The sequence below is a fragment of the Pristiophorus japonicus genome, chromosome 12 (genome assembly GCF_044704955.1).
Source record: "Pristiophorus japonicus isolate sPriJap1 chromosome 12, sPriJap1.hap1, whole genome shotgun sequence".
NCBI classification, from domain to species: Eukaryota; Metazoa; Chordata; class Chondrichthyes; family Pristiophoridae; genus Pristiophorus; species Pristiophorus japonicus.
The window spans coordinates 53,087,914-53,115,076 of record NC_091988.1 but is presented as its reverse complement, the minus strand read 5'-3'; the positions used below and the strand labels follow the sequence as shown (position 1 = coordinate 53,115,076).

Below are 27,163 nucleotides of genomic sequence, written 5' to 3'. Positions count from 1 at the left end.
GGACTGACTTAAACAATTCACTGTTGCTATTTGCTCTGTAAGTTACACCGAGCTGTGAAAAAGAACAATTTGTTACTAAAGTGGTGTTACTGTGATTCACAATCGGTTCCGAATCAGAAGGTTGTGGATTCAAGTCCCACTCTAGGTACTTGAGCCCAAAAATCTAGGCTGACACTCCAGTGTGGTACTGAAGGAGTGCTGCACTGGCAGAGGTGCCGTTTTTCAGATGCGACATCTGCCCTCTCAAGTGGATGTAAAAGATCCAATGGCGCTAGTTCGAAGAAGAGCAGGGGAGATCTCTGCGGTGTCCTGGCCAATATTTATCATTCAATCAACATCACTAAAACAGATTATCTGGTCATCATCACATTGCTGTTTGTGGGAGCTTGCTGTGTGCAAATTGGCTGCCACGTTTCCTATGTTACAACAGTGACTACATTTCAAAAAGTACTTAATTGGCTCTGAAACACTTTGGGATGCCCTGAGGTCGTGAAAGGTGCTTTCTTTCACACATGCTCACACCTGTGTGCACTACACATACACTCAAATCAATTATACACACATACTTGCATGAAAAACCCATACACAAACCCAGATACATTAACAATTTGTCTAAGGGATCCTCACTGTTTCACAAGAGACTCTCACTTATTCAACATCATTTTCATGTGACGAGTGATCCCCAGTCACTGAGGACATCACCATCTTATATTAGAGATCCTCACTTGATGCAGAATCTCTGGCACAGGAAAGACCCACTTCTTCATACAAGAGAGCACAATTCACCTTACTTACTGAATTCACAAGATGTTATGCATTGACGCTTAAGGTGCCTCACTCATGTTAAAAAAAAGCTCTTATTCAAAACATCACCTTCACAAAACAGATCTTCGCCTGGTCTGTCTCATGACAGACCATCCCTTCTTCATGAGCAAGCCACTCAGTTGATGTAAGTGACAGTCATACAGAATTAGTTTTGTAATAATTATATGAGAGATCCTCACTGCTGGAAAATCACTATCACAGAAAGGATTTTATTCTTTGTTACCCTGCAGTCATGTGATGTATCATCCTCAATGCTCACAGTGACATAAATAACCTTTAATATTGCCACATAATTGTCTTGTAGTAAATCATAGAATGGTTACAGCGCAGAAAGAGGCCATTCGACCCATCGAGTCCATGCCAGCTCTCTGCAAGAGCACCTCAGCTAGTCCCACTCCTGCCCTTTCCCCGTAGCCCTGCAAATCTTTTTCCTTCAGATACTTATCCAATTCCCTTTTGAAAGCCATGATTGAGTCTGACTCCACCACCCTTTCAGGCAGTGCATTCCAGATCATAACCACTCGCTGCATAAAAAAGTTTTCCCTCAGTAATGATATGAATGAACCACACTTGCTGTAATGGCTATCGTATTGTTGAGATTGTAATTGTGTTGAAAATGAAGCAAGTTTTAGCTTGGTAGTGTTCTTCACAAAACATAAGAGGGAGCAGATTTTCCTGTTCTTGTGCCTGTTCGGATTGGATCATCTGGGCAGAGTGCTTAGAGATAAAACAGGCAGCGAGGATCACAAGCATTTAAGGAGCCCATCCGATTTTCCGTCCAATAACTTCCTCTAAGCATTGGGCAATCCAATATACCCAGGGGCAGGGATAGAAAAATCTGCCCCAAGGAATTCAAAATACCAACAGTATTCAAAATCATGTTCCCAGCCTAACACTATGGAAATATTGCACAGATATGTTCTGTTGTCTTTGAGGCTACAGGTGCCAAGATACATTGAAACAATAGCCTATTAGGGGAAAATAGGTGGAGCATGTACCATGCATACTCCACCCATTTGTACCTGCAAATTGCATTCAAGGTTCCATGTACATCGTAGTATTTGTATATTATCAGCTGCCTCCTGCTTGCCCTCTCAGGACCCTAATCAAGATGGTGGCCGCATGAATGCAGGGGCATAAACGGGCGTTAAGTGACCCGACGGAAATTTTTAAATCGCAACCGCCCTGTTTATGCCAGGTGGAGATCCTTAAAAACAAGCTTGATTAGTTATGACTAGCACCAACATTTGCAACTAGATGATCATTATTTAATCCACAACTGTTGGGGCAGTATTTATGGGCATGGACTGTTCAAGTCAATGAGCTGATTTGGAATTTTTGAAGAGATGTATTAGGCCAGTTACTTCCCGCAGTTGGTGCAACAATAACAAAATAACTGTACATTTCAAAGGTTGATTATAAAATAATACTGACATAGAATTTTAAAAAAATGTGTTCATGGGATGTAGGTGTCACTGGCATGGCACCGCATTTATTGCCCATCTCTAATTGTCCTCAAGAAGGTGGTGGTGAAGCTTGCTGGGCCAACTCAGACATTGCTGTGGGTCTGGAGTCACACATAGGCCAGACCAGGTAAGGACAGCAGATTTCCTTCCTGAAAGGACATTAGTGACCAGATGGGTTTTTACAACAATCCAATAGTTTCATGGTCACCATTACTGACACTAGCTTTTTATTCCAGATTTATTTAGTTAACTGAATTTAAATTCCACAGCTGCTGTAGTGGGATTTGAACCCGTGTCTCTGGAGCATTAGTACAGGCCTCTGGATTACTACTCCCGCAACATAACCTCTATGCTAAATTGTGCACACGTTCCTTTCAAGCCACTAATATAGTATATCTGCTGTAAATATATATATATGGATTACATTAATTATGTATTCACTTTTTCATCAATTGTTTAAGAAATTTGATAAATAGGAGTCTGATTAGCAATGCTTTGCCACATTTCGAAGTGAGAGACAAAGGACAACTCTAACAGCAAAAGAACATTTTAAAGAAAGGATTCTGTTTTATGTTGGGCATATTGCCGCACTAAAATGTACCTGGATATCAGTTTGAGTGACAATAGTCTTGAAGCAGCTGTGAGCAGCTAAGAACTCATTAATGAGATTAATCTAAAATACAGAAAGTGCCAATTTTTAACCCCAATAAAACGGGCAGATTTGGGTCGGGTGGGAGGCAATGATACTCTCTAATTCTTTTGTGGTGCACAGTCCCTTTAAACATTTGCGCGGCCCATTCAAATTTCCACACATGCGCAGTTTCTTCCATTTAAAAGCCGGTGAGCAGCCTGCACGGGACCTCCAGCCCGCTGCACGGTCGCACAGCTTAGCAGGAACATTGGTGGGAGGTTATAAAGTGTTAAACATCTGACTCCCGACCTCAACCCACTTCTGCGTTTAACCGGGGGGGGGGGGGGGAATGGGGACGGGCAGCCAATCCTCTCCCAGAAAGCGGGGTTGGCACCTTAAATATGATAATAGAAACATAGAAACATAGAAAATAGGTGCAGGAGTAGGCCATTCGGCCCTTCTAGCCTGCACCGCCATTCAATGAGTTCATGGCTGAACATTCAACTTCAGTACCCCATTCCTGCTTTCTCGCCATACCCCTTGATCCCCCTAGCAGTAAGGACCTCATCTAACTCCTTTTTGAATATATTTAGTGAATTGGCCTCAACAACTTTCTGTGGTAGAGAATTCCACAGGTTCACCACTCTCTGGGTGAAGAAGTTCCTCCGCATCTCGGTCCTAAATGGCTTACCCCTTATCCTTAGACTGTGACCCCTGGTTCTGGACTTCCCCAACATTGGGAACATTCTTCCTGCATCTAACCTGTCTAACCCCGTCAGAATTTTATATGTTTCTATGAGGTCCCCTCTCATTCTTCTGAACTCCAGTGAATACAAGTCCAGTTGATCCAGTCTTTCTTGATAGGTCAGTCCCGCCATCCCGGGAATCAGTCTGGTGAACCTTCGCTGCACTCCCTCAATAGCAAGAATGTCCTTCCTCAGGTTAGGAGACCAAAACTGTACACAATACTCCAGGTGTGGCCTCACCAATGCCCTGTACAACTGTAGCAACACCTCCCTGCCCCTGTACTCAAATCCCCTTGCTATGAAGGCCAACATGCCATTTGCTTTCTTAACCGCCTGCTGCACCTGCATGCTGGGAGGCTGGGAGCCTCGGGGAGCAATGCTCGTGGGCCAGGAGGAGCAGGAGAGCTTCCCCCCCCCTGGAGCCCCCCCCAAGCTCCCCTACCAACAGACACCACCCATACATACCGCCCCCCGCCCCAGGGATTGGACCCACCGTGCCCTTTCCCGGTGCCGGAGCATGGATCTATCTGGTCCTGCGACCTCTTCTCCAGTGTTCCCCGCCTGCGACTGGAAGCCAAGCCCGTCAATCAGGCTGACTTCTGGGCAGGGAACTGGTCAGTGATGTCACCCACACGCTTTGGAGTTAAATCCCCACTTCTGGGTTTCCCCGCACGCTACCGGGCCATCCCCATTCCCAGCAGCTCAAAAAATTAAAATCCCCCCAAAGTATCTAGGATAAGTAGGGCAGAAAAGACCGCAAATCATAATAGTAATTATTGCTGTAATGTAGGAAAGGTCGTTTTACTTCCCATGCAAGATCACGCACAGTTAGCCAGAAAGAAACTATGCCAGGCTATTCTGGTTGAGCTGGATGCCATTCTTCACATACCAAGCAGTCAGTGCTGCTCCCATTCCTGTAATTCACAATCTGTTGAGTCATACAGTTCCTTCCTGTAAACATGGTGCTAGTATATTTACTTGTTTTCACTGGACAGAAGTCATTCATATTTCTGTATCTGCAGGGTCCTTCTCTGTCTTAAGAGTCCTGTTTCTATTCAAAAACTGTTCTTCTCCCTCCAGTTCTTCCCCAGTGGCTTAGTGGGTAGCACCCTCGTCTCTGAGTCAGACTGTTGTGGATTCAAGTCCCACTCCAGAGACTTGAGCACACAAATCTAGGTTGACACTCCAGCGCAGTGCTGAACAACCATTAGGATGAGACTTTAAACCGAGGCCTCTCAGGTGGACATAATGATCCAAATGCATTATTTTGGACTCCAGGCAATGGCACTGATTGTAGTTCATGCCTTGTGAGTCCTTGGGCTTCTGTACTCAGCGCACTATAAACAGAACACTTATCAGGAGATTGCAGGTTCGAGTCCTGCCGCGGTCAACTAACTTGCTACGTGAAATTTTAATTGCCGGTCTTAGTGTCCCCCGAGTCAGGGGGCACTTGTACAATTTGCCTCTTGGTGCCCAAAAAAACCCACAAAGAACACCAAAAAAAAAGGGCACTTGAAAATTGTTTAGAGTGTCCTCCCCCTTTAATCAGGGGGGCACTTGATTTAATTTGGTAACCACCCAAAAGAGTTGTAGAGCTGTTGAAAGAAACACATACCCCCCCCCAAAAAAAGGCACTTGTAAACTGTTTGGAGTGTCGTCGTCCCCCCTTTAATAAGGGGGCACTTGATTTAATGTTTATTTATTTGTTCTCAACAAAAGAGTTGTAGAGCTGTTGACAACAACATAGTTGTAGAGCTGTTGAAACCAAATTTTAACATCCAAAGTTTAACTGGTTTAATTTGTCGGTTTTTGTTATGTAATGATGCTTGGGGTCACGAGACACCAGAGGGCACCACTGTCGGAGGTCATCAGGCTGTACGCACGTGTGCGCGCAGTCACCGGTATATAAGCGCGGGTACTATGTCACATGTGTACTTTGGGTGCGAATAAAGATGGATCAGGTTTACACCCGACGCAGTTTACAGTAACAAGACTCGAGTCATTATATTTTTCCCATGAAAGGGCCCGCAACATCGATGTGGATCCTCGACCATGGTTTAGATGGCCACGACCAAAGACTCAGTGGAGATTCCGCTGGTACTTTACTTAGCTGCATGCAAGTATTGCACTAATGCACACATGATTCCAGATCACAGTCAATTCTAGTCCACCATACATGAGACCTAGCAATGGCTTTCATTATTACAACACCGGGATGAGTGCTATGTAGTTCACGTACAATTTTTTCTCTACCTTTCTTAGGCATGATGCCATGATTACCCCACAGTAAACAATCTGACTGAATGGACAGCTCATCTTTGTGACGGTTGTACGGTTTGGTCTCATCACACATCTCCATAGGTATTGCAGACCAATCACCATTGAGGACACAACGTTTCACAACCAATAAAATAGGGTCATGGCTGGTCCAGATCCTAACTTGTTGAGCAGTGACAGGAGTTCCTTTACTCTCAAATGTATCCATTACTAACAGCAGATCTGCATGTTGAGGTGTCTTCATATCAGATGTAGGCAAAGGCAGATGACTCAGTGCATCAGCACAATTCTCAGTACCAGGTCTATGACAATGACATAATCATAGGCAGGCAATGTCAACGCCCACCTCTGAATACGGGACAATGCATTGGTATTAATACCTTTGCTTTCCGAAAACAATGAAATGAGTGGCTTGTGATCCGTTTTGAGTTCAAAACGAAGATCAAAGAGGTACTGAAGCATCTTTTTTACCCCGTACACACAGGCCAAAGCTTCTTTTTCTACCATGCTGTAAGCTCTTTCCGAACTTCTCGAAGCATAGGCAACAGGTTGTCGCTTACCCGACTCATTTGCTTGTTGGAGTACACAGCCAACCCCATATGTTGAAGCATCACAGGCCAATACACGGGTCATAATGAACAAGCAACTTTTTTGAACAGAGCAGATTCTTAGCTTTCTCAAAGACTCTATCTTGAGACACACCCCAGTTGTCGCCTTTTCTGAGCAGCATGTGCAGTGGCTCTAATAAAATGCTCAATCTGGGTAAGAAATTACCAAATTAGTTGAGTAGTCCAAGGAATGAACGCAGCGCCATCACATTCTGAGGCCTGGGTGCATTTTTGATGGTCTTGGTTTTCGAATCAGTAGGCCTGATGCCATCAGCAGCAGTCTTCCTCCCCAGGAATTCAACTTCAGGTGCCATGAAGATACACTTCGCGTGTTTCACTTTGTCCAAACGATGTAGGGCTTCTTCAAAATTGTTCAGATGTTCAGCTGTGTCGCGACCTGTGACCAGAATGTCATCTTGAAACACAACAGTTCTAGGAACGGACTTCAGTAGACTCTCCATATTCCTCTGAAATATGGCTGCAGCCAAACGAACTCCAAAAGGACACCTGTTGTAGGCAAACAGTCCTTTATGGGTGTTGATGCAGGTGAATTTCTTCGCAGTGCCAACAAGCTCTTGTGTCATATAGGCTGATGTCAGATCTAGCTTAGTGAACGACTTTCCATCAACTAGCATGGCAAACAGGTCATCAGCCTTCGGTAACGGATACTAATCCTGTTTCAAAAATCGGTTAATTGTAACCTTGTAGTCTCCACAAATCCTGACAGTGCCATCATTCTTCAACACAGGAACAATAGGACTGGCCCACTCATTAAACTCGACAGGTGATATGACCCCTTCACGCTGGAATCTGTCAAACTCAATTTGAACCTTCTCCCTCATCATGTAAGGAACAGACCGAGCTTTATGATAGACAGGCCTAACAAGACTTTTGAATCATTACAGTTTTAGTGTCCCTTTTAAGGGGGGCACTTGGATTATAGTTTTTCACTAAAATAGTTGTAGAGCTGTTGAATTATAGTCTTACACAAAATAGTGTAGAGGTGTTGAGTAGGGAGTGGCTTAGCCAGTCACATGATGTTCAAAAGACTCAATAAAACCCCAGCCATTTGGGTTTAGGGGATATACGATGAGGCAAGTGGTTGTGAGCCTGGTGGATGAACTGGTAACGTGTAGTGTGATTGTTAAACCTTTGCTAATAAACCAACTAGTTCTTAATAGCAATGTGTTGCTGTGAATTCTGAAGCAAAGAACCATTGAAGCAAATACATTACACCCACCAGTGCCCAACCTACAAAATGCTACAATTAGAAAAGTATAACCCAGACCCTCGCTTTAGTAAGAGACTCTCGCCATTAATGTCAGTCAGGGCTTTGATGGGCATGTAGCAGAGCCAATGGAATGCCATTGTGATCAACAAGAGGGTTGTATGAATGGACTGAAATAGTAGACAGTGAAACAATTTGCAATTAAAAATATAAACTAGATGCCAAGGAATGCTTAATTTTGAAAGCTTATTTTCTTAAGTTTTCGAGCTTAAAAGCCATTTTCCCCTTGATGTTTATTGTTAAGTGTTAGCAATATATCATCGGGGTGTGGCAGATGAAATGGAATGTATTCTAGGAAGGCAAAATCTGTTCCAGATCTTAAAAGGTACACTTTGCATATTTAAAAAGTTCGTAATGTTAGGACGTTTAAAAATTTCATTTGCGCTGTTTAAGCTCGCACACCAGGGTGGAAATCACATACTTTCTATTTGTTTTCTGCCATTTTCACTCACTTTTATTGTAAATTTGGGAGCAAGTAGTCACTTTGGTGCTCAGTCTGAATCAGTCCAGTTTTAATGGGTATTCTGCATCGTTTCCCAGCATTACCTTCCTTCCTTCATTCTCTACCTTCTCTCTCTACCTCAATTCGATAAGGTAATCAGTTGAGTGTAATTAAGAACACATTTTATTTGCCACTGAAATTAATAAACCAAGCTGATGGCAGCAAAATTAAATTGAACAATGGACTGATCCATTGGCTAGAATGTGGCTTTTAATCACAATAATCAGTTAACACAAAACTTAAGAAAATATTAAACTAACTTACAGCTTCCCTTCTTCACAAATATCTCTGCAACGTGTTAAGTGCATTAAAGAGCTTCTGCTTATGTGCCATATCTGAACACTGGCCTTTTTACTTGAATTAAGGTAGAGTTGGGTCACAATTTACTTCCTTTAAGTTAACTCCGTGTCTGCTGCGTTGTTTTTGTGTTCTCTTTCAGGTGCACATGAATGAAAGGGGCCGAAATTGCCCACTGCTGGAAATGCGGCGCACCTACCACCTTTCGACTGTTTTTACTGGCGGGTTTGCTGCGGTGGCCTATTGAGCGAAATTCCGCTCTTTGGCTTTTTTTTCAGCAGACTGGAAGTCAGTCATAACGGGGGCGGATTTGCGCCGGTGAGCAGAAGTTCTCACATTAGAGAGGCGGAAGTTGGGGGGGCAGGTGGAGTGTCCGCCGCTGTCAGTTATCGGCGTAGCGTTGGTGACATCATCATGCTGCCGCGTCACCATATCTCTTCCCTTCACTTAAAGGCGAGATCGGTGCGATTGTTTCAGTTCGGTCCACTTGGCCATCAGGGAGTGGGGGGTGGGGGGGAACATTGGCAGAGCGCGCTCTAATGATGCACTTAGGACAGATCGACAGCAGTGGAGCGGTACTGGGGAGGGGGCGGGGGGGAAAGGGGAGAAGAACGGGTCACCGGCAGGATACCACAGGAGCGGAATTTTGAAAATGGCGGCCATTCCACAAAAAATCGGCAGCCATTGGACTTCGCAGCATGGCCACCGATTTCTGGCGATAACAGGCCTTCAGGGAAGGGGCAATTTCGGCCCCAAAGTGTAGCAACGCAAGCAATGCAAACTTTTCCAATGCAAAGTTTCACTTGTCGCACTTGCTCTGTTTTATATACTATAGATATACTCTCTGTGTGGTCACTGTATAGTTGCATAAAGATGGAGACTTGTTTACTGGAGGTACCATCAACAAGGTTCATACTGTATACACTATTCTGGCACCACCAGAGGGTGCAACTGGTGAAGGCCCAGGGGTCACCTGTACACCACAGGTACCCAGCTATAAAAGGGAGTCCACCATGTGGTATCCTCACTCTGGAATTATATGAAGTGGACTCAGGTCACTATAGTTCAAGTACAATACTTTGCCTCATGGAGTCATTATCAGAGCATCTAAAGACATAACAATTGGCGCTGAGATTACGGACTTTCACGCGAAAATGGCTAACCTTGGTATGTTGCAGCAGTTTGCCGATGGGGGTAATTGGGACACCTTTGTGGAGAGGCTTGACCATTTCTTCACAGCAAACGACCTGGCAGGCGATGATCCGGCCACACTGGCTGATAAGCGCAGAGCTATCCTGCTCACCAGTTGTGGGCCACCATCTATGGCCTCGTCATGGACTTGCTGGCACCAGCGAATTCAACGACCAAGACGTAACGCTGATCCAAGAATAACTCAAGCCCAAAGAGAGCATCCTCACAGCCAGACACTGGTTTTACACTCACCGATGGCCCAAAGGCCAAGAAATCATGAAATATGCTGCAGATCTCAGGAGGCTGGCGGCACCATGTGATTTCGGCGAACACCTCACCGAAGTGCTGCGGGATATCTTTGTCGTCGGAATCGGCCATGAGGGCCTTCTTCACAGGCTACTATCTGCGGATACCACAGTCACACTGCAGACGGCCATCACCATGAGCCAGGCATTCATGATCTCGACCTGCGGCTCTAGGCTCAGGACTAAAACCCGGCAAGTACTGTACACAGACTGGCGCCTATTAGAGGCAGGACTGTAGAACGTGAATCTCCTCAGGGGAGAGAGAACAGGCCCCCGAATCCTTAACTCTCAGTCCGCCGAGGGGGGCTAATCTGTTAGCACCATGTGGCGTTGCGGAGGAAATCACCGGGCTCACCAGTGCCGTTTTAAGGACTATGTGTGCAAAGGATGCAGTACAAAGGGCCACCCCAGCGAATGTGTAAAAGAAATAGGACTCACCGTGTTGATGAAGAGTCTGCAGAGGGCCATGAATCCAGCGCGGATTATGAAGAAGTGGTCAGAGAGGCAGCTCAGCCCCACAATGAGGTATATGGCATGTACCTGCACCAGAGAATGTTCCCGTTGAGAATGGAAGTCGAGATAAACGGCGCTCCAGTCTTCATGGAGGTGGACACGGGGGCGAGCCAGTCAGTAATGAATCAAGAAGCCTTTGAGAGGCTATGGGACAATCAAACTGAACGACCCAAGTTGGTCCCGGTTCAAGCAAAGCTACGCACCTACACCAATGAACTTATCCCAGTCGTTGGTAGTGCGGATGTAAAGGTACTCCATGATGGCGCGGTGCACAAGTTACCCCTGTGGATTATTGCAGGTGATGGACCAACACTACTCGGAAGAAGGTGGATGGAGAAGATCCATTGGAGCTGGGAAAATTTCATCCCTCCAGCGATCGACGTCCCCCGCGCTCAGAGGCAAAGCAAGCCCCCACCTGAGGGTGGATCCGGCACCAGAGAGCAGGCCAGCACAGCACCCAAGGCACAGACCGCTCAACACGACTGCGTGAAGATGATCCAGCGGAGACAAACTGAACGCACCTTCCAGGTTCCAGTGGCAGGACTCCGGAGAAAGAAAATCGGATCCAAAGACGACTTCCCAGCTTCGGTGGCAGAACCCGGGGAGAAGAGGATCACAGCAGTCAACATCGTGGATGGAAGAAAGATGGCGCCCAAACCACGAGGTGAAGCGCTGAAGAAAAAGATGGCAGCAGCCAGACCACGAGGTGCAGTGCTGATGGAGCAACACGTGGCACCGAGCAAAGAAGAGGATTGGGGTAAAGATAGCAAGGCTCTCTTAAAAGGAGGCCAGCAACCCACCACACTTAAAGGGACAGTCCCACATTCTCACTCAATGTAACAACTGTGAGCTAAATGTAAAGCTTGTAATTGATGATCAGAGTTTTATACATGTAATAAGCAAAGAAAAGTCGGGCGATTGCGATCGGAGCTACAGTTTATCTACAATCAGCAATGAAACATTGTGCGATGTAGGATTTCAACTGTATTCTAATAATGTAGCGGGCAAACACCCATCGGAAGCACAAAGGTCCAGCGGGCTACCCGATGCTGTAGCCTGTGTCCCTGGGACCAGAGTGATGCAACATGGAGTGTGGCCACAAGCAGCTAAAATAGACAAGCTGCAGAGCAAGCGACCTCAGGAGGGCAACGACGCCGGTATCGATACCCTGCCCCTGATCGGCTCCACCTCTCAGGCACCCGATGGCACCAACCGCCATGAGCCTGAAAGAGCAAACTGCGCTAAGACACTGCCCCCAGACCCCATCACTACCAAGGCTACACCTGGGAACGAAGGGTCACCCACAACGGTTCTCCCAATTGGGACCGGGACCAGCCAGGATCCCAAACCAAATAAGGCCCAGGCAAGCGAGTTAGCAGGTCCCTGTGCACTGCTAGACGACTGCTTCTCTGGGAGCAGCAGTGACCCGGGGCGCAAGGAGAGGACAGGGAGGTCACAGGCATCTGTGAACCTGCCTGACGCTAGGAGCAAAGGCAAAGGCCCCGGGAGCAGGCAACTCAAGCCAACCGGGTTCCCACTGCCAGTACCAGGCAATGCGCCGCCACCAAGCTACCTGGACACCATCCAGCAGCTCTGGAACTAGCTTGGACTCTTGCACCGGTGCTGACCCAAGCACTGATCCCAAAGATGTACCATCAATGCATCTCACCAGTCAGATGTACTTGCCTCACAACTGTACCACAAATACAATGATGTAAAAGCAAATTTCATTTTCTGGACTTGAATGTATATGAATGTATATGAATGTGATCAGCCACTGGCATGATCTAGATGTTGGGAGCGGGGGGGGGGGGGAATGGATGTATGTAGCCATGGACACACACATGGATCACACCCAGAACCCACTGAAGCCCCTCTGCATCATCGAACCATCCCAACTGGTAACCACTACCCAACATTGTGGCAATAAGGACTTGGGGGTTAACAGGGAGAGAACCAAGCCAAAGCAAGGGGAGAGCTAAGCCAGAGCACATAGTGCAAAGGTATTGGCACAAAAGACTTGGGAGAGAGTGATGTTATATATGTATACTATAAATATACTCTGTATAATTGCATAAGATGGAGACTTGTTTACCGGAGGTAGCATCAACAAGGTTCACACTGTATACACTATACTGGCACCACCAGAGGGTGCAACTGGTGGAGGCCCAGGGATTACCTGTACACCACAGGTACCCAGGTATAAAAAGGAGTCCACCATGTGGTATCCTCAGTCTGGAGTTATATTAAATGGACTCAAGTCACTACAGTTCAAATACAATACTTTGCCTCGTGGAGTCATTATCAGAGCATCTAAAGACATAACAGCTCCCTGAAAATCCCTCAGCAACATGAAAGGAATTGTTCCTGGGTTTCCAACGAGGAAATCCTAGTGTCACCGCTCGCATGAAGTGTCCCTCGATATTGATGCTGCAGAACCTGGGATTTTGCTACGCACCTGCTGTTTACCTCTCCATCCTCCCCTCTGTGGGGCTGAAAGCTGAGTACATATGGGGAGGCTGGCTGAATTAAAGGAAGTGTACATTAAGTGAGTGAGCACTGAAGAGCAAGAAAGCCTGCCATTCAGGATTGGCAGGAAATGGCGAAGTGCTGCTGTCAAACAGAGAGAAATGAGAGCGAGTCTGGGAAGAACCAGGGGCTTTCTGATAATATGGCAAGAATACAACGTACAAAGGAAAGATGAAGAGATGGGGGTTAGTTTAAAGTATAAGGTGTGGGTTGGTTGGTCCCACTCTTCCACTTTTAGAGAGATAGAAGTATAATTTACAATTTTCAAAGTTCATACACAAATGCTTAATGTACTTATGCTACATTCATCCGCGTGATATTTTAGGCAGGCACTTACTGTTTATTTTAAAACAGTGCCTGAAGTAATGCACAGAGGAATGTAATACTAATGCATTCACTGGTTCTCTTGTTTAGTTCCGCTCCAGCAAGGAGCTTGTCGACTGTGAGGTGGAGCATGGCAGCGAAGATTGGGAAGAGGGTTGGGCGATCCAGATGTGGATGTGTGCACATACAGAGGCTGAACTCCAGGACATAGTCAACATATTTATTGAGGCGTACGGAAGCATGGGCTTTACGCTGAACATCAGGAAGACAAATGTCCTCCACCAGCCTGTCCTCACCGTACAGCACTGCCCCTCAGTCATCAAGATCCACGGCGCACCCCTAGACACCACTTGCTCACCGGGGTTCCCCGGCAGAATTGTTAATGAAGAGAGCACTCAAAACCAGGCTCTCCTTAGTCCACCCGGATCTCAATGATCATGTAGAAACCCGGCGTCACCGGCATAACATTTACCAGGATCGCTCGGCTGTATCGCATGACATTGAGGTTAATGACCCTGTGTTTGTTCTTAATTACGATCATGGTCCCAAATGGGTTGCTGGCACTGTTTTAGCCAAGGAGGGGAAGAGAGTGTTTGTTGTCAAACTTCTGACTGGACAAACGTGCAGAAAGCATTTGGATCAGACCAAACTGTGATTCACTGACAACCAAGAACAGTTTGAAGAGGACATTACCATCATTGATCCACCAACACACACCCAACCAGCAATCGACCTCGCTATCAATCACGAGGATGAACCCACCATGCTCGACAGTCCGATCAGACCAGCCGCGCTGCAGTGCAGCAATGATCCAACCAACTCACCCATGTCAGGACTTCAACTCAGGCGATCAACCCCGGAACGAAGAGCCCCTGATCACCTCAACTTGTAAATAACTTATATCGAAGATTTTGGGGGGGGAGTGATGTTATGTATGTAAACTTTATAATAGTATAAGACTTGCCACCAGGGGGCGCATCTGTTGGAGACCCAAGGGTCACCTAGACACCTCATGCAAGCAAGTATAAAAGGTTGTCTGCTATGCTGCTTCTTCACTCTGGAGTTTGATTAAAGAGACTAAGGTCACATCAGTTTGAGCTTACAGCATACAGTCTTGTGGAATTATTCTGAACATAATAAAGAGCGTGCGGCAAACCAGTCCCACCCACCCCTTCCCTCAACGACTGTCTGTCCCAACTGTGACAGAGACTGCGGTTCTCGTATTGGACTGTACAGCCACCTAAGAACTCATGTTAAGAGTGGAAGCAAGTCTTCCTCGATTCTGAGGGACTGCCTATGATGATGATGACTAATACATTAAGAATTCTGAGGCAGAGTTTGCTGGTTCATAATCTTAATACGTTAATATTAGTGTTACCATCTCTGCAGTACTCCATGGTTGGGCTGTGACTGCATTCTGGTGCGTAGTTGTGAAATTTGTTTAATATGGTGAAACGTGTAATCCTCAACTGTTATAACCTCACTGCATATACTTATAGGGAGAGGTTAAACTGGCGTAAAAGATGGAGGATATTTGGGTGTAGCAGAATTAAGTGCGTAACACGCTTGCGCCCGAGTTTGCTCAACCATTTACACTGGGTGTTTGCTTTATGCTCCAATTACACGTGTCTCTGGATGCAAACATATGGGAAATTCCACACATGCAGACACAATTCTGCGAGAGTAATGCATTTTAAATCAACATGTCAGTTGTGGCTCAGTGGGTAGCAACCTTTCCGTGGAGTCAGAAGGTTGTGGGTTCAAGTCCCACTCCAGCCACTTGAGCTCAAAAATCTAGGCTGACACTCCAGTACAATGCTGAGGGAGCACTGCACTGTTGGAGGTGCCATCTTTTGGACGAGACGTTAAACCGTCTGCTCTCTCAGGTGGACATAAAAGATCCCATGGCACTATTTTGAAGAACAGCAAGGGAGTTATCCCTGGTGTTGTGGCCAATATTTCATCATCATTATCATCATCATCATCATAGGCGGTCCCTCGGACGAGGATGAATTGCTTCCACACCAAAAGGGATGAGTTCACAGATGTTTCAATGAAGGACCCGATATTCCAGTCCTTAACTCTAGGGGTGGGAGATGCCTGTGTGTGGATTTTTTTTAACATATGGTGACTGTTGCACATCAGCCACCACACGGGCTTGATAGAGCTAGGTCTAATGGCAAGGGTTAACCAGGACGACTGGAGACTTGCTCTACTGCATGGACCGAGTGTGCACACATATCCAGTAGAGGAGCGGGAAGGTCAGGGCGGATGAACGGCGAGAGATCGTGGCAGAGGTGCGGCGAATGATTGAGGCGGAAGAGCGGTGAGAGATTGTAGCAGAAGTGGCCAATATTTATCCCTCAATCAACCTCACTAAAAAACAGATTATCTGTTCATTATCACACTGCTGTTTGTGGGAGCTTGCTGTGCGCAAATTGGCTGCCATGTTTCCTCCATTAAAACAGCAGTTCAAAAGTACTTCATTGGCTGTAAAGCACTTTGGGACATCCGGTAGTCATGAAATGCTCTTTACAAATGCAAGTCTTTTTAAAAACATCACATGGTTGTACAAAGCATTGATATTCTGGCTTTGCGTGGCGTAGAGAATAATAGACCGCTGGGATTGTGGAACAATGTTGTAGATGATATCCCGAACCGTAAAAGGTAAACAAAGCAGCTTTTAAAAGCACTCAGATCTCGTCTGTGTGTTACATCTTTGAATATCCCTCAAACAAGGTCATTTTTGACTATATTTACAATGTTTTGATATTTCCCGTTAGATCAATGACCAGACTCTCATTCAATGTTGTGCACTTGAATATTTAGGGATGCTGACATGTAGCTGTGCTCCAGTAATCTTGAATTCATTTATTTTCTTGAGAAATCTTTCCTCCAGCTATTCTCATCAGTGTAACTGTGTTGGAGTTAGTAACAAGGCAGCATTGTAATAAGACACGAGTTTGATGCAATAGACTCTTCATTTGAAGTAAGCAGGAAGTATTGCAAAATTCGTGGAGATATAATTCAGTTGGCTGAGCGGAAGATGTATCACTGAGAAGTAATACTTTCCATATTACGGACACATTACACCCCATTATGTATTGTGTAAGGGGATTTCTGAATATGATACATAGCTCTGCATAGCATTCCTGGATATGTTGTGTAATAATAGTCTGATTAACCAAAATGTAACACTCTTGTACATACTTGTTGATCTCCTTTTGGGAGTCAAGACCAAGTGTAGTATTCAAGCACGGTTAGTAAGTGAGGTGGGTATGGGGTGCAGGTAGAGGAGGGGTAAACGGGAAGGGGGAGAAGGGAATGAGGAGGAGGGGATGGGGGGAGGGGAAGAGTGGAGGAAGGAGAGAGGTGAGAAGGAAGTGTTGGGGGGGATGAAGCAGAGAGGAAGGGAGGGAGAGAAGACGGGAAGGAATGGGGAAAAGGTAGAGAGAAGAGGGGAGGAGCAGAGAAGTGGAGGAGGAGAACGAGAGGTTAGGAGGGAAGAAGGGGAGGGGAATAGTACTTCCTATAATAGTATTTCCCACACTATAACAGTGACTACACTCCAAAAAGTACACCTGTTAATCGTGAAAGGCGCTATATAAATATAAATAAGTCTTCCTTTCCCCTCCCCCCCTTCCCTCCTCCTCATTCCCATCTCCCCCTTCCCGTTTACCCCTCCTCTACCTGCACCCCATACCCACCTCACTTACTAACTGTGCTTGAATACTACACTTGGTCTTGACTCCCAAAAGGAGATCAACAAGTATGTACAAGAGTGTTACATTTTGGTTAATCAGACTATTATTACACAACATATCCAGGAATGCTATGGCGAAAGGGGAAGAGAGAGAGAAGGGGTACAGACAACTGGTTAAGGGAGTATATCAGGATGGGTCTCCACCAGTCTCGTGTTTCCTTCTCATTTGGGTGGACGATGACCTCGTTCCTTCACCAATTTCCCGAGTAGTTGGAAGGGGGGCCAGGTGCCCTTGACTCAGGCTGGTGTTGGCAATTTTAACATGGGCTTTCCCATTGACAGCCTGATATAGAAGTTTTCATTGCATTTTGATTAAGAACGTTACAATCCACTCAATGTATAGTGCAAATGAAAATAAGGAAAGGCCAATCAGCCCATCGAGGTTCCTCCTTCTAGCCTGTCCTGGAAATGCCATACACTCTTCTCAATGTACTTCCATCATCTGAAGGAGGTAAAGCATCCAAAAACAGAATAATAATGACCCAGAGCATTAGAATCTAACATTAGTATCCACTTTACATTCTTTGTTAATCAAATGTGAGCAGTTGCATTCCACGGATCTCAAAAGGACTGGAATAATAGGCCGGAATTTTCCTCGGAGCTGCTCCTGTGCCATTGCTGAGGTGTGGCAGTATCGCATGTAAAGGGTTTCCACCCAACTTCTGGCAAAGTTACCACGATGGGGCGGGTGCAAAGCCGAGGGAATTCCTGGTCTTTGGCTTTTTGCGCGAGACATTTGCACGACTTCAGCCTCACTGGCCACTCTTGTACACGGGGGTAAATGATAGTGAGTCCCAGGATTTGCAACAGAGAATCCTTATTCTGTGCTGGAATATATCACAAGCCGCCATGTGATTCTCCTCCCTTTGAAAAGTGGACTTAATATATACTCTATCCAACTGAGGCTCATGCTCTAAACCCACAAATACTTTTATTTAAATAAAACAGGTAAATGAATAATACGCAGCCTAAAACAGTGCTTCATATGTAATAACTTGACAGACTGAATACTGTAAACTCACTCAGGTGCAAACCTGGCTCAACTTTATTCGGGCCCAAAGTGCCAACATTACATGGTGGCTTGCTTTATATACATGGCCCGCACACACATGCGTACAGCCCAATGACCTCCGACAGGGGCGCCCTCTGGTGGCTAGTAACCTCAAGCATACATGCATGATAAAAAGTGAATCAGACATTTCACTATCCTTGTCAATACATAATATAATAAAGGTGCCATTCACTTTCTATATAAAACAAAGCTCATTTCTTACACTATGAAGCATGCTGTAAATTCATACTGTCCTTATTCCCATGCCGGGAAGGCACAAACTTGAACCATTGGGGTGAATTTTCTTGGGGCTTCTCCTGGTCTGCTACTCTTTGACAGAAACCCTGTTTACATCTGTTACCATGGTGCAGCAGGAGAAAAAGAAGAATATAAGAATTAGGAGGAGTTGGCCATTTGGCCCCTGGAGCATTCTCCACCATTCAATAAGTTCATGGCTGATCTTTGATCTCAACTCCACTTTCCCACCCAATCTCCATATCCCTCAATTCCCCTAGAGTCCAAAAATCTATATCTCAGCCTTGAATATACTCAACGACTCAGTAGCCACAGCCCTTTGGGGTAGAGAATTCCAAAGTGCAGCGTCTCAGACAATTCCACACATAGTATTAAGCATCAGCTTAGCTCACTTGTGAGCACTGTCACCACTAAGTATGAAGGCTGTAGTTTTAACTCCCACTTAGCAAAAGGACAGACAGGCTAAGTGACTGGGCAAATACTTGGCAGATGGAGTATAATGTTGGAAAGTGAGAGGTCATGCACTTCGGCAGAAAAAAATCAAAGAGCAAGTTATTATTTAAATGGAGAAAGATTGCAAAGTGCCGCAGTACAGCGGGACCTGGGGGTACCTGTGCATGAACCACAAAAGGATAGCATTCAGGTACAGCAAGTGATCAGGAAGGCCAATGGAATCTTGGCCTTTATTGCAAAAGGGATGAAGTATAAAAGCAGGGAAGTCTTGCTACAGCTATACAGGGTATTGGTGAGGCCACACCTGGAATACTGCGTGCAGATTGGTTTCCATATTTACAAAAGGATATACTTGCTCTGGAGGCAGTTTAGAGTAGGTTGATTCCAGAGATGAGGGGGTTGACTTCTGAGGAAAGGTTGAATACTCATTGGAATTCAGAAGAATGAGAGGTGATCTTATCGAAACGTATAAGATTATGAGGGGACTTGACAAGGTGGATGCAGAGAGGATGTTTCCACTGATGGGGAAGACTAGAACTAAAGGGCATGATCTTAGAATAAGGGGCCGCCCATTTAAAACTGAGATGAGGAGAAACTTCTTCTCAGAGGGTTGTAAATCTGTGGAATTTGCTGCCTCAGAGAGCTATGGAAGCTGGGACATTCAATAAATTTAAGACAGAAATAGACAGTTTCTAAAACGATAGGGGATAAGGGGTTATGGGGAGCGGGCAGGGAAGTGGAGCTGAATCCATGATCAGATCAGCTATGATATTGAATGGCGGAGCAGGCTCGAGGGGCCGTATGGCCTATTCCTGCTCCTATTTCTTATGTTCTTATTAACTGACCCTAAGGTGCAACACTGAGGAAATGCAGTGTTGTAGGAGGTACCATCATTTGGATGAGTAGGTAAACCAAGGCCCTATCTGCTATTGGATGATAAAAATCCCATGGTACCTTCCCATTTTTTCAACCAACACCACCAATAACATTAATTGCTTTCCCACCACATTTGCCCTCATAGAAACAATAACCTCACTTCAAAGTAATGTGACGTATGTTGTATTTCTTCAACAACACCGCCCAAACCTGGGACAGTCACCACCTTGAAGGACAAGGGCAACAGGTGCATGGGAGCACCACCACCTGCAAGTTCCCCTCCAAGTTGCACACCATCCTGACTTGGAAATATATCGGCCGTTCCTTCATCGTCACTGGGACAAAATCCTGGAACACCTACCCTAACAGCACTGTGGGAGTACCTTCACCTCATGGACTGCAGCGGTTCAAGGCGGCGGCTCACCACCACCTTCTCAGGGGAAATTAGGGATGGGCAATAAATGCAGGAACGAATAAAAGAAAACTGTGAAGTGCCTTTGGATATGATACTGTACAATACAAATGTAATCTTTTTCATTTTGACTGAAATTGTCTAAGACCCTATGTCAGCAGTGAGTGAAAGTTTCTAACGCCCTGTGCCATCGGTCTATGCTCTCCTAATTTTGTGTGCGAGGCCCCATCAGTGGTCAAAGTTTGGAAAATTTCATACTATGTGCTTACTTTCTGTGGAGAGGAATAAATTCTTCCAATATCCCATTTCATTTGAACTTCTCGAATCTTAGGTTGTCCAGCTCTGTGATTATAATTCAGGTTAAATACCCTACTTGTAGCCATATTATGTGTGGCTTATTGCATTTCAAAAACCCTGTATCATGACCCCTTCCAATCTTCTTTCAGATGAGATGATAAACCGAGGTCCTGTCTGCTCTCTCAGGTTGGCGTAAAAGATCACATGGCACTATTCAAAGAAGAGCAGGGGAGTTCTCCCAGGTGTCCTGGCCAATATTTATCCCTCAACCACCATCACAAAAACAGATTATCTGGTCATTAATCTCATTACTGTTTGTGGGAGCATGTTGTGCGCAAATTGGCTGCCGTGTTTCCTACATTACAACAATGACTACACTTCAAAAGTATTTAAAGCTTTTTGGAACATCCTGAGGTTGGAAAAGGCGCTATATAAATTCAAGTCTTTCTTTTCTCCAGTCAGAATCATTCCTTATAACAGAGCTTTAAACCTCAATCATCTCCTTTGGATTTGCTCCATATATAAATCATCATCATCATAGGCAGTCCCTCAAAATCGAGGAAGACTAGCTTCCACTCAGGTGACTGTACAGTCCAATGCAGGAATTACAGTCTCTGTCACAGGTGGGACAGACAGTCGCTGGAGGAAAGGGTGGATGGGGAGTCTGGTTTGTCGCACTCTCCTTCCGCTGCCTGCACTTGTTTTCTGCATGCTCTCGTTGACGAGACTCGAGGTACGCATATATAAATAAATAATATACATAATAAAATGCTCTGACCGACTGAAGTACAACACTCCTGTATGTCTAATAATAGTGTTACAGGATGTACCATGCTCCTGACTACATTACATATACAGTGTTTGTATTGTGTTATAAGGCAGCAAGGCTTCAGGGTTGAGCCAAGGTCATATAAAGCATCACAATGGTGGATGTGTTATTTCCTTACATCATACTCCAGAGTGTATTATTGTTCTAATGTATGCAAATATAACGATCTCATCTTTTTGCATTTCTAATGTTTTCCCAGTTTTTGCCACCAGTGGTGCCATGGAAGACAATTATAGAGAGCAGCCTCCCACCATCAAAATAACATGTTGAACAAACGGTTATATTGCACCTGATAATTTGACAAGCAATGATATTGAAGTTATCTAATTGTAATAAAGTTGACTACTTGGGCATGATTTGGTGTTGCACATACAAAGTCGAGAACAAGTGCAGTATTCAAGCAGGGTTAGAGAATGGAGGGATAATTGAACCGAGGTGGGGTGGGGAAGGGAGAGGAGGCAGATGAGAGAAAGGAGGAGGGAGGGAGGTGAAGAGAAGGGAATGGGAGGTGGGGACAGGGTAAGTAAATCAAGGCTGGGAGAGGCTGGCAATCAGTCTCAATGGGAGTGCTCCCTTTCTCTCCACAACGTCTGGGCTTTCTTCTCTTGAGAGGAGGGGTTGCTTACAGTGTGCTTTTCTTTCTGAGGCCTGATTTTCATCTCAGTAAGGGTTGGTTGGATATTGGGAAGACCGGAGTCATTGCTTTTGGTCCTCACCACAAAACTCTATTCGCCAGCTATTGTCTCCATCCCTCTCCCCAACTTCTATCTGAGGCTGAATCAGACTGTCCACAACCTTGGTGTCATATGTGGTGAGCTCTCGCCCCGAGATGTCTGTGCTCCTCTCATTCTGCCCTCTTGAGCATCCCTGATTATAATCGCTCAATCATTGGTAGCAGTGCCTTCTGTTGCTTAGGCCCCAAGCTCTGGAACTCACTGCCTAAACCTCTCTTTCCTCCTTCAAGACGCTCCTTAAAACTTACTTCTATGACCAAGCTTTTGGTCACCTGTGCTAATTTCTACTTATGCGGCTCGGTGTCAAATTTGTTATCTCACAATACTCCTGGGTAGCGCCTTGGGGTGATGTTGTTGTTGTTGGTTGCGGGTGTGGGAAGGAAGAGTTCTACTTCCCTACTCACAAGCTCAACATCAAGATCAGCGGGGTTCTGCTGGATTTTCTGCCCATTCATTTGTGCCCGAATTCCAGACGTGTGCTCCGGCTACGGAAAACTCCACGTTGGGGGCACAATTTCCACCCTAATATATAAAATCTGCTCCTCTACATAACTGTCTGGTTGGCCTGTAACATTGCTCTATACTTTACGTTAACCAGGCTGTGTCAGCGAAGCATAACATTCCTGTACGTCTTTTAATTGAATGTCTTCCATATAGTGTAGATCATCATAAGCTGACACACCGTAAAAGTATAAATAAGGCGTCACACTTACAAAATACTTGCAGGGTAATTAGGATTTGTTCAAATATTCCATTGACTAAATGTGAAGCAATCATAAATCAATTCCATTTCAGCTAAGAAACAAGCAAACCAGATCATTTTCCTCAACCCCATTTCACCAGTCATTTTACTTTCTGACCCTCCTGCACAATATATTCCGATAGTTCACATGATTAATACCCCTCAAAATTATTATTTTTTAAAAATTATTAAATTTACCCAATGTAAGTTAGAACTCGCAACATTTAGCTTTTGGCTGCTCCTCTCCTAATTACCCTGCAAGTATTTTGTAAGTGTGACGCCTTATTTATACTTTTAAGGTGTGTCAGCTTATGATGATCTGCACTATATGGAAGACATTCAATTAAAAGATGTACAGGAATGTTATGGAGACTTCTGCTGCTTAGTTGGAGACATCAGTTTTCACCTCCGCCTCCCTTGCAGTTAGTTACCTTCCCCAGATTCTTTGCCTGTATGAATTGGACAGGGTGTGCAAAGGGAGTTGGAGAGATTAATCATCATTCTCCCTGACTCAGCAGTGACAGAGCAGTTACATGGCGTCTACAGCACAGAAACAGGCCATTCGGCCCGACTGGTCTATGCCACCCCTCTTCATCCAACCCTATCAGCATATCCTGCTAATCCTAGTCGCACAGAGCCTGCCCATCTCCCAAAGAGATTAGAGAGTGGGGGAGAGGGGAGAAAGAGGGGGGAGAAAGAGTGGGGGAGGGGGGAGAAAGAATGGGGAGGGGGGAGAAAGTGGGGGAGGGGGGAGAAAGAGTGGGGGAGGGGGGAGAAAGAGTGGGGGAGGGGGGAGAAAGAGTGGGGGAGGGGGGAGAAAGAGTGGGGGAGGGGGGAGAAAGAGTGGGGGAGGGGGGAGAAAGAGTGGGGGAGGGGGGAGAAAGAGTGGGGGAGGGGGGAGAAAGAGAGGGAGGGGAGGGGGAGAAAGAGGGGAGGGGGAGAAAGAGGGGGGAGGGAAGGGGGAGAAAGAGGGGGGAGGGAGAAAGACGGAGGGAGAAAGAGGGGGAGGGGGAGAAAGAAGGGGGAGGGGGAGAAACGGGGAGAAAGAGGGGGAGGTGGAAGGGAGAAAGGGGGGGGGGGAAGAGGGGGGAGGGGGGAGAAAGAGGGAGGAGGGGGAGAAAGAGGGGGGAGAGTGGGAGAAAGAGGGGGGAGGGTGGGAGAAAGAGGGGGGAGGGTGTGAGAAAGAGTGGGGGAGAAAGAGGGGGGAGGGGTGGAGAAAGAGGGGGGGGAGAAAGAGGGGGGAGTAAGGGGGGAAGTGGGGAGAAAGAGGGGGAGGGGGGAGTAAGGGGGAGGGGGAGAAAGAGGGGGGAGAAAGAGGGGTGAGGGGCGATAATGAGGGGGGGAGAAAGGGGGAGAAAGAGGGGGGAGATGGGAGAGGCGGGATGGGAGGGAGAAAGAGGGGGAATGGGGGAGGGGTGGAGAAAGAGCGTGGCTGGGGGCGGGGGGAGAAAGAGGGGGGAGGGGGAGAAAGGGGCGAGAAAGAGGGGGGAGGGGGTAGAAAGAGGGGGGAGGGGAGGAAGAGGGGAGCGGGAGGGAGAAAGAGGGGGAGGGGGGAGAAAGGGGGAAGAAAGAGGGGAGATGGGGGGAGAAAGAGAGGGGAGGAGGAAGGGGGGAGAAAGAGGGGGAGAGGGAGGGGGAAAAGAGGGGGAGGGAGAAAGAGGAAGGGAGAAAGAGGGGGAGAAAGAGTAGGTGGGAGAAAGAGTAGGTGGGAGAAAGAGAGGGGGGGAAAAAGAGAGGGGAGGGAGAAAGAGGAAGGGAGAAAGAGGGGGGGGAGAAAGAGTGGGTGGGAGAAAGAGGGGGAGAAAGAGAGGGGGGGAGAAAGAGAGGGGGGAGAAAGAGAGGGGGGAGAAAGAGAGGGGGGAGAAAGAGAGGGGGGAGAAAGAGAGGGGGGAGAAAGAGGGGGGAAGGGGGAGAAGGAGGGGGGAAGGGGAGAAAGAGGGGGGAGGGGGAGAAAGACGGGGGGAGGGGGAGAAAGACGGGGGGAGAAAGGGGGGAGGGGGCAGAAAGAGGGAGAGGGGGAGAAAGAGAAAGAGGGGCAGAAAGAGGGAGAGGGGGAGAAAGAGAAAGAGGGGGAGAAAGAGAAAGAGGGGGAGGGGAGAGAAAGAGGGGGAGGGGGGAGAAAGAGGGGGAGGGGGGAGAAAGCGGGGGGAGGGGGAGGAGGGAGAAAGAGGGGGGAGGGGGGAGAAAGAGGGGGAGGGGGAGGGGGAGGGGGGAGAAAGAGGGGGGAGGTGGGAGAAAGAGGGGGGAGGGGGAGAAAGAGTGGCAGGAGAGAAAGAGGGGGGGAAGAAAGAGGGGGGATGGGGGGAGAAAGAGGGACGGGAGAGAAAGAGGGACGGGAGAGAAAGAGGGGGAGGGGAGAGAAAGAGGGGGAGGGGGAGAAAGGGAGGGGAGAAAGAGGAAGGGGAGAAAGAGGGGGGGAGAAAGAGGGGCGTGAGAGAAAGAGGTGTGGGAGAGAAAGGGGGTGAGGGGGGAGAAAGAGGGGGATGGGGAGAAAGAGGCGGATGGGGAGAAAAGAAAGAGGGGAGAGAAAGAAGGGGGAGGGGGAGAAAGAAGGGGGAGGGGGAGAAAGAAGGGGGAGGGGGAGAAAGAAGGGGGAGGGGGAGAAAGAAGGGGGAGGGGGAGAAAGGGGGGGAGAAAGAGCGGGAGGGGGAGAAAGAGGGGGAGGGGGGAGAAAGAGGGGGTAGGAGGAGAAAGAGGGGGGCGGGAGAGAAAGAGGGGGGCGGGTGGAGAAAGAGGGGCGAGGGGGGGAGAAAGAGGGGGAGGGGGGAGAAAGAGGGGGAGGGGGGAGAAAGAGGGGGAGAAAGGGGGGGAGGGGGGAGAAAGGGAGGGGAGGGGGAGAATGAGAGGGGAGGGGGGAGAAAGAGGGGGGAGGGGGGAGAAAGAGGGGGGAGAATGAGAGGGGAGGGGGGAGAAAGAGGGGGGATGGGGGAGAAAGAGGGGGGGAGAAAAAGGGGGGGGAAGAGGGGGGAGTGGGGGAGAAAGAGGGGGGAGAAAGAGGGGGGGAGGGAGAAAGAGTAGGGAGGGGGGAGAAAGAGGAGGGAGGGGAGAAAGAGGGGGAGGGGAGAAAGAGGGGGGAGGGGAGAAAGAGGGGGCAGTGGGGAGAAAGAGGGCGGAGGTGGGAGAGAGGGGGGGGGAGAAAGAGGGGGGAGAGGGAGGGGGTTGGGGAGAAATAAGGGGGGAGAAAGAGGGGGAGGGGGGAGGAAGAGGGGGGAGAGGGGGGAGAAAGAGTGGGGAGGGGGGGAGAAAGAGGGGGGAGGGGGGGAGAAAGAGGGGGGGAAGAGGGGGAGGGGGAGAAGGAGGGGGGAGAAAGAGGGGGGAGGGGGGAGAAAGACGGGGGAGGGGGGAGAAAGACGGGGGAGGGGGGAGAAAGACGGGGGAGGGGGGAGAAAGAGGGGGATGGGGAGGGGGAGAACGAGGGGGAGGGGGAGGGGGAGAGAACGAGGGGGAGGGGGAGAAAGAGGGGGAGGGGGAGGGGGAGAAAGAGGGGGAGGGGGAGGGGGAGGGGGAGAAAGAGGGGGAGGGGAGAAAGGGGGGAGGGGAGTGGGGAGAAAGAGGGGGAGGGGAGTGGGGAGAAAGTAAGGGCGGGGAGGGGGAGAAAGAGGGGGAGGGAGGGGGGAGAAAGAGGGGGAGGGAGGGGGGAGGGGAGGGGGGAGAAAGAGGGGAGGGGAGGGGGGAGAAAGAGGGGAAGGGGAGGGGGGAGAAAGAGGGGGAGGGGGAGAAAGAGGGGGAGTGGGGGAGAAAGAGGGGGCAGGGGAGGAGGAGAAAGAGGGGGAGGGGGAGAAAGAGGGGGAGGGGGAGAAAGAGGGGGACGGGGGAGAAAGAGGGGGAGGGGGGAGAAAGAGGGGGAGGAAGAGGGGGAGGCGGGAGGGGGGAGAAAGAGGGGGAGGAAGAGGGGGAGGGGGGAGAAAGAGGGGGAGGGGGGAGAAAGAGGCGGAGGGGGGGAGAAAGAGGGGGAGGGGGGGAGAAAGAGGGGGGAGGGAAAAGGAGGGGGGAATGGGGAGTGGGGGGGGGGGAGAAAGAGGGGGAGGGGGAGAAAGAGGGGGAGGGGGGAGAAAGAGGGGGAGGGGGAGAAAGAGGGGGAGGGGGAGAAAGAGGGGGGAGGGGTGGGGGAGGGGAGGGGAGAAGAGGGGGAGGGGGAGAAAGAGGGGGAGGGGGAGAAAGAGGGGGAGGGGGAGTAAGTGGGGGAGGGGAGGAAGTAGGGGGAGGGGGGAGAAGGAAGGGGGGAGGGGGAGAAGGAGGGGGGAGGGGG

At 47.9% G+C, this 27,163-nt stretch overlaps 1 protein-coding gene and 1 long non-coding RNA gene across 5 annotated transcripts in view; one reads left to right on the top strand and one right to left on the bottom strand.

Moving 5' to 3' along the window:
* LOC139277259 (uncharacterized) overlaps positions 1-21,781 on the top strand; it is a 97,060-nt gene extending 75,279 nt beyond the window's left edge. The window contains exon 3 of the long non-coding RNA XR_011596063.1: positions 21,638-21,781. This is a non-coding gene — a long non-coding RNA (uncharacterized lncRNA). The remainder of the gene's footprint in view (positions 1-21,637) is intronic.
* Positions 1-27,163, bottom strand: part of LOC139277257 (interleukin-17 receptor C-like) — an 82,913-nt gene that overhangs the window by 53,230 nt on the left and 2,520 nt on the right. The window contains exon 2 of one of the 4 annotated variants that reach the window (XM_070895478.1): positions 18,540-18,670. The exons of the other annotated variants lie outside the window; for them this stretch is intronic. Coding sequence (XP_070751579.1) covers positions 18,540-18,551 — 12 coding nt within the window. The 5' untranslated portion in view covers positions 18,552-18,670. The remainder of the gene's footprint in view (positions 1-18,539; positions 18,671-27,163) is intronic. 4 annotated transcript variants of the gene reach the window in all.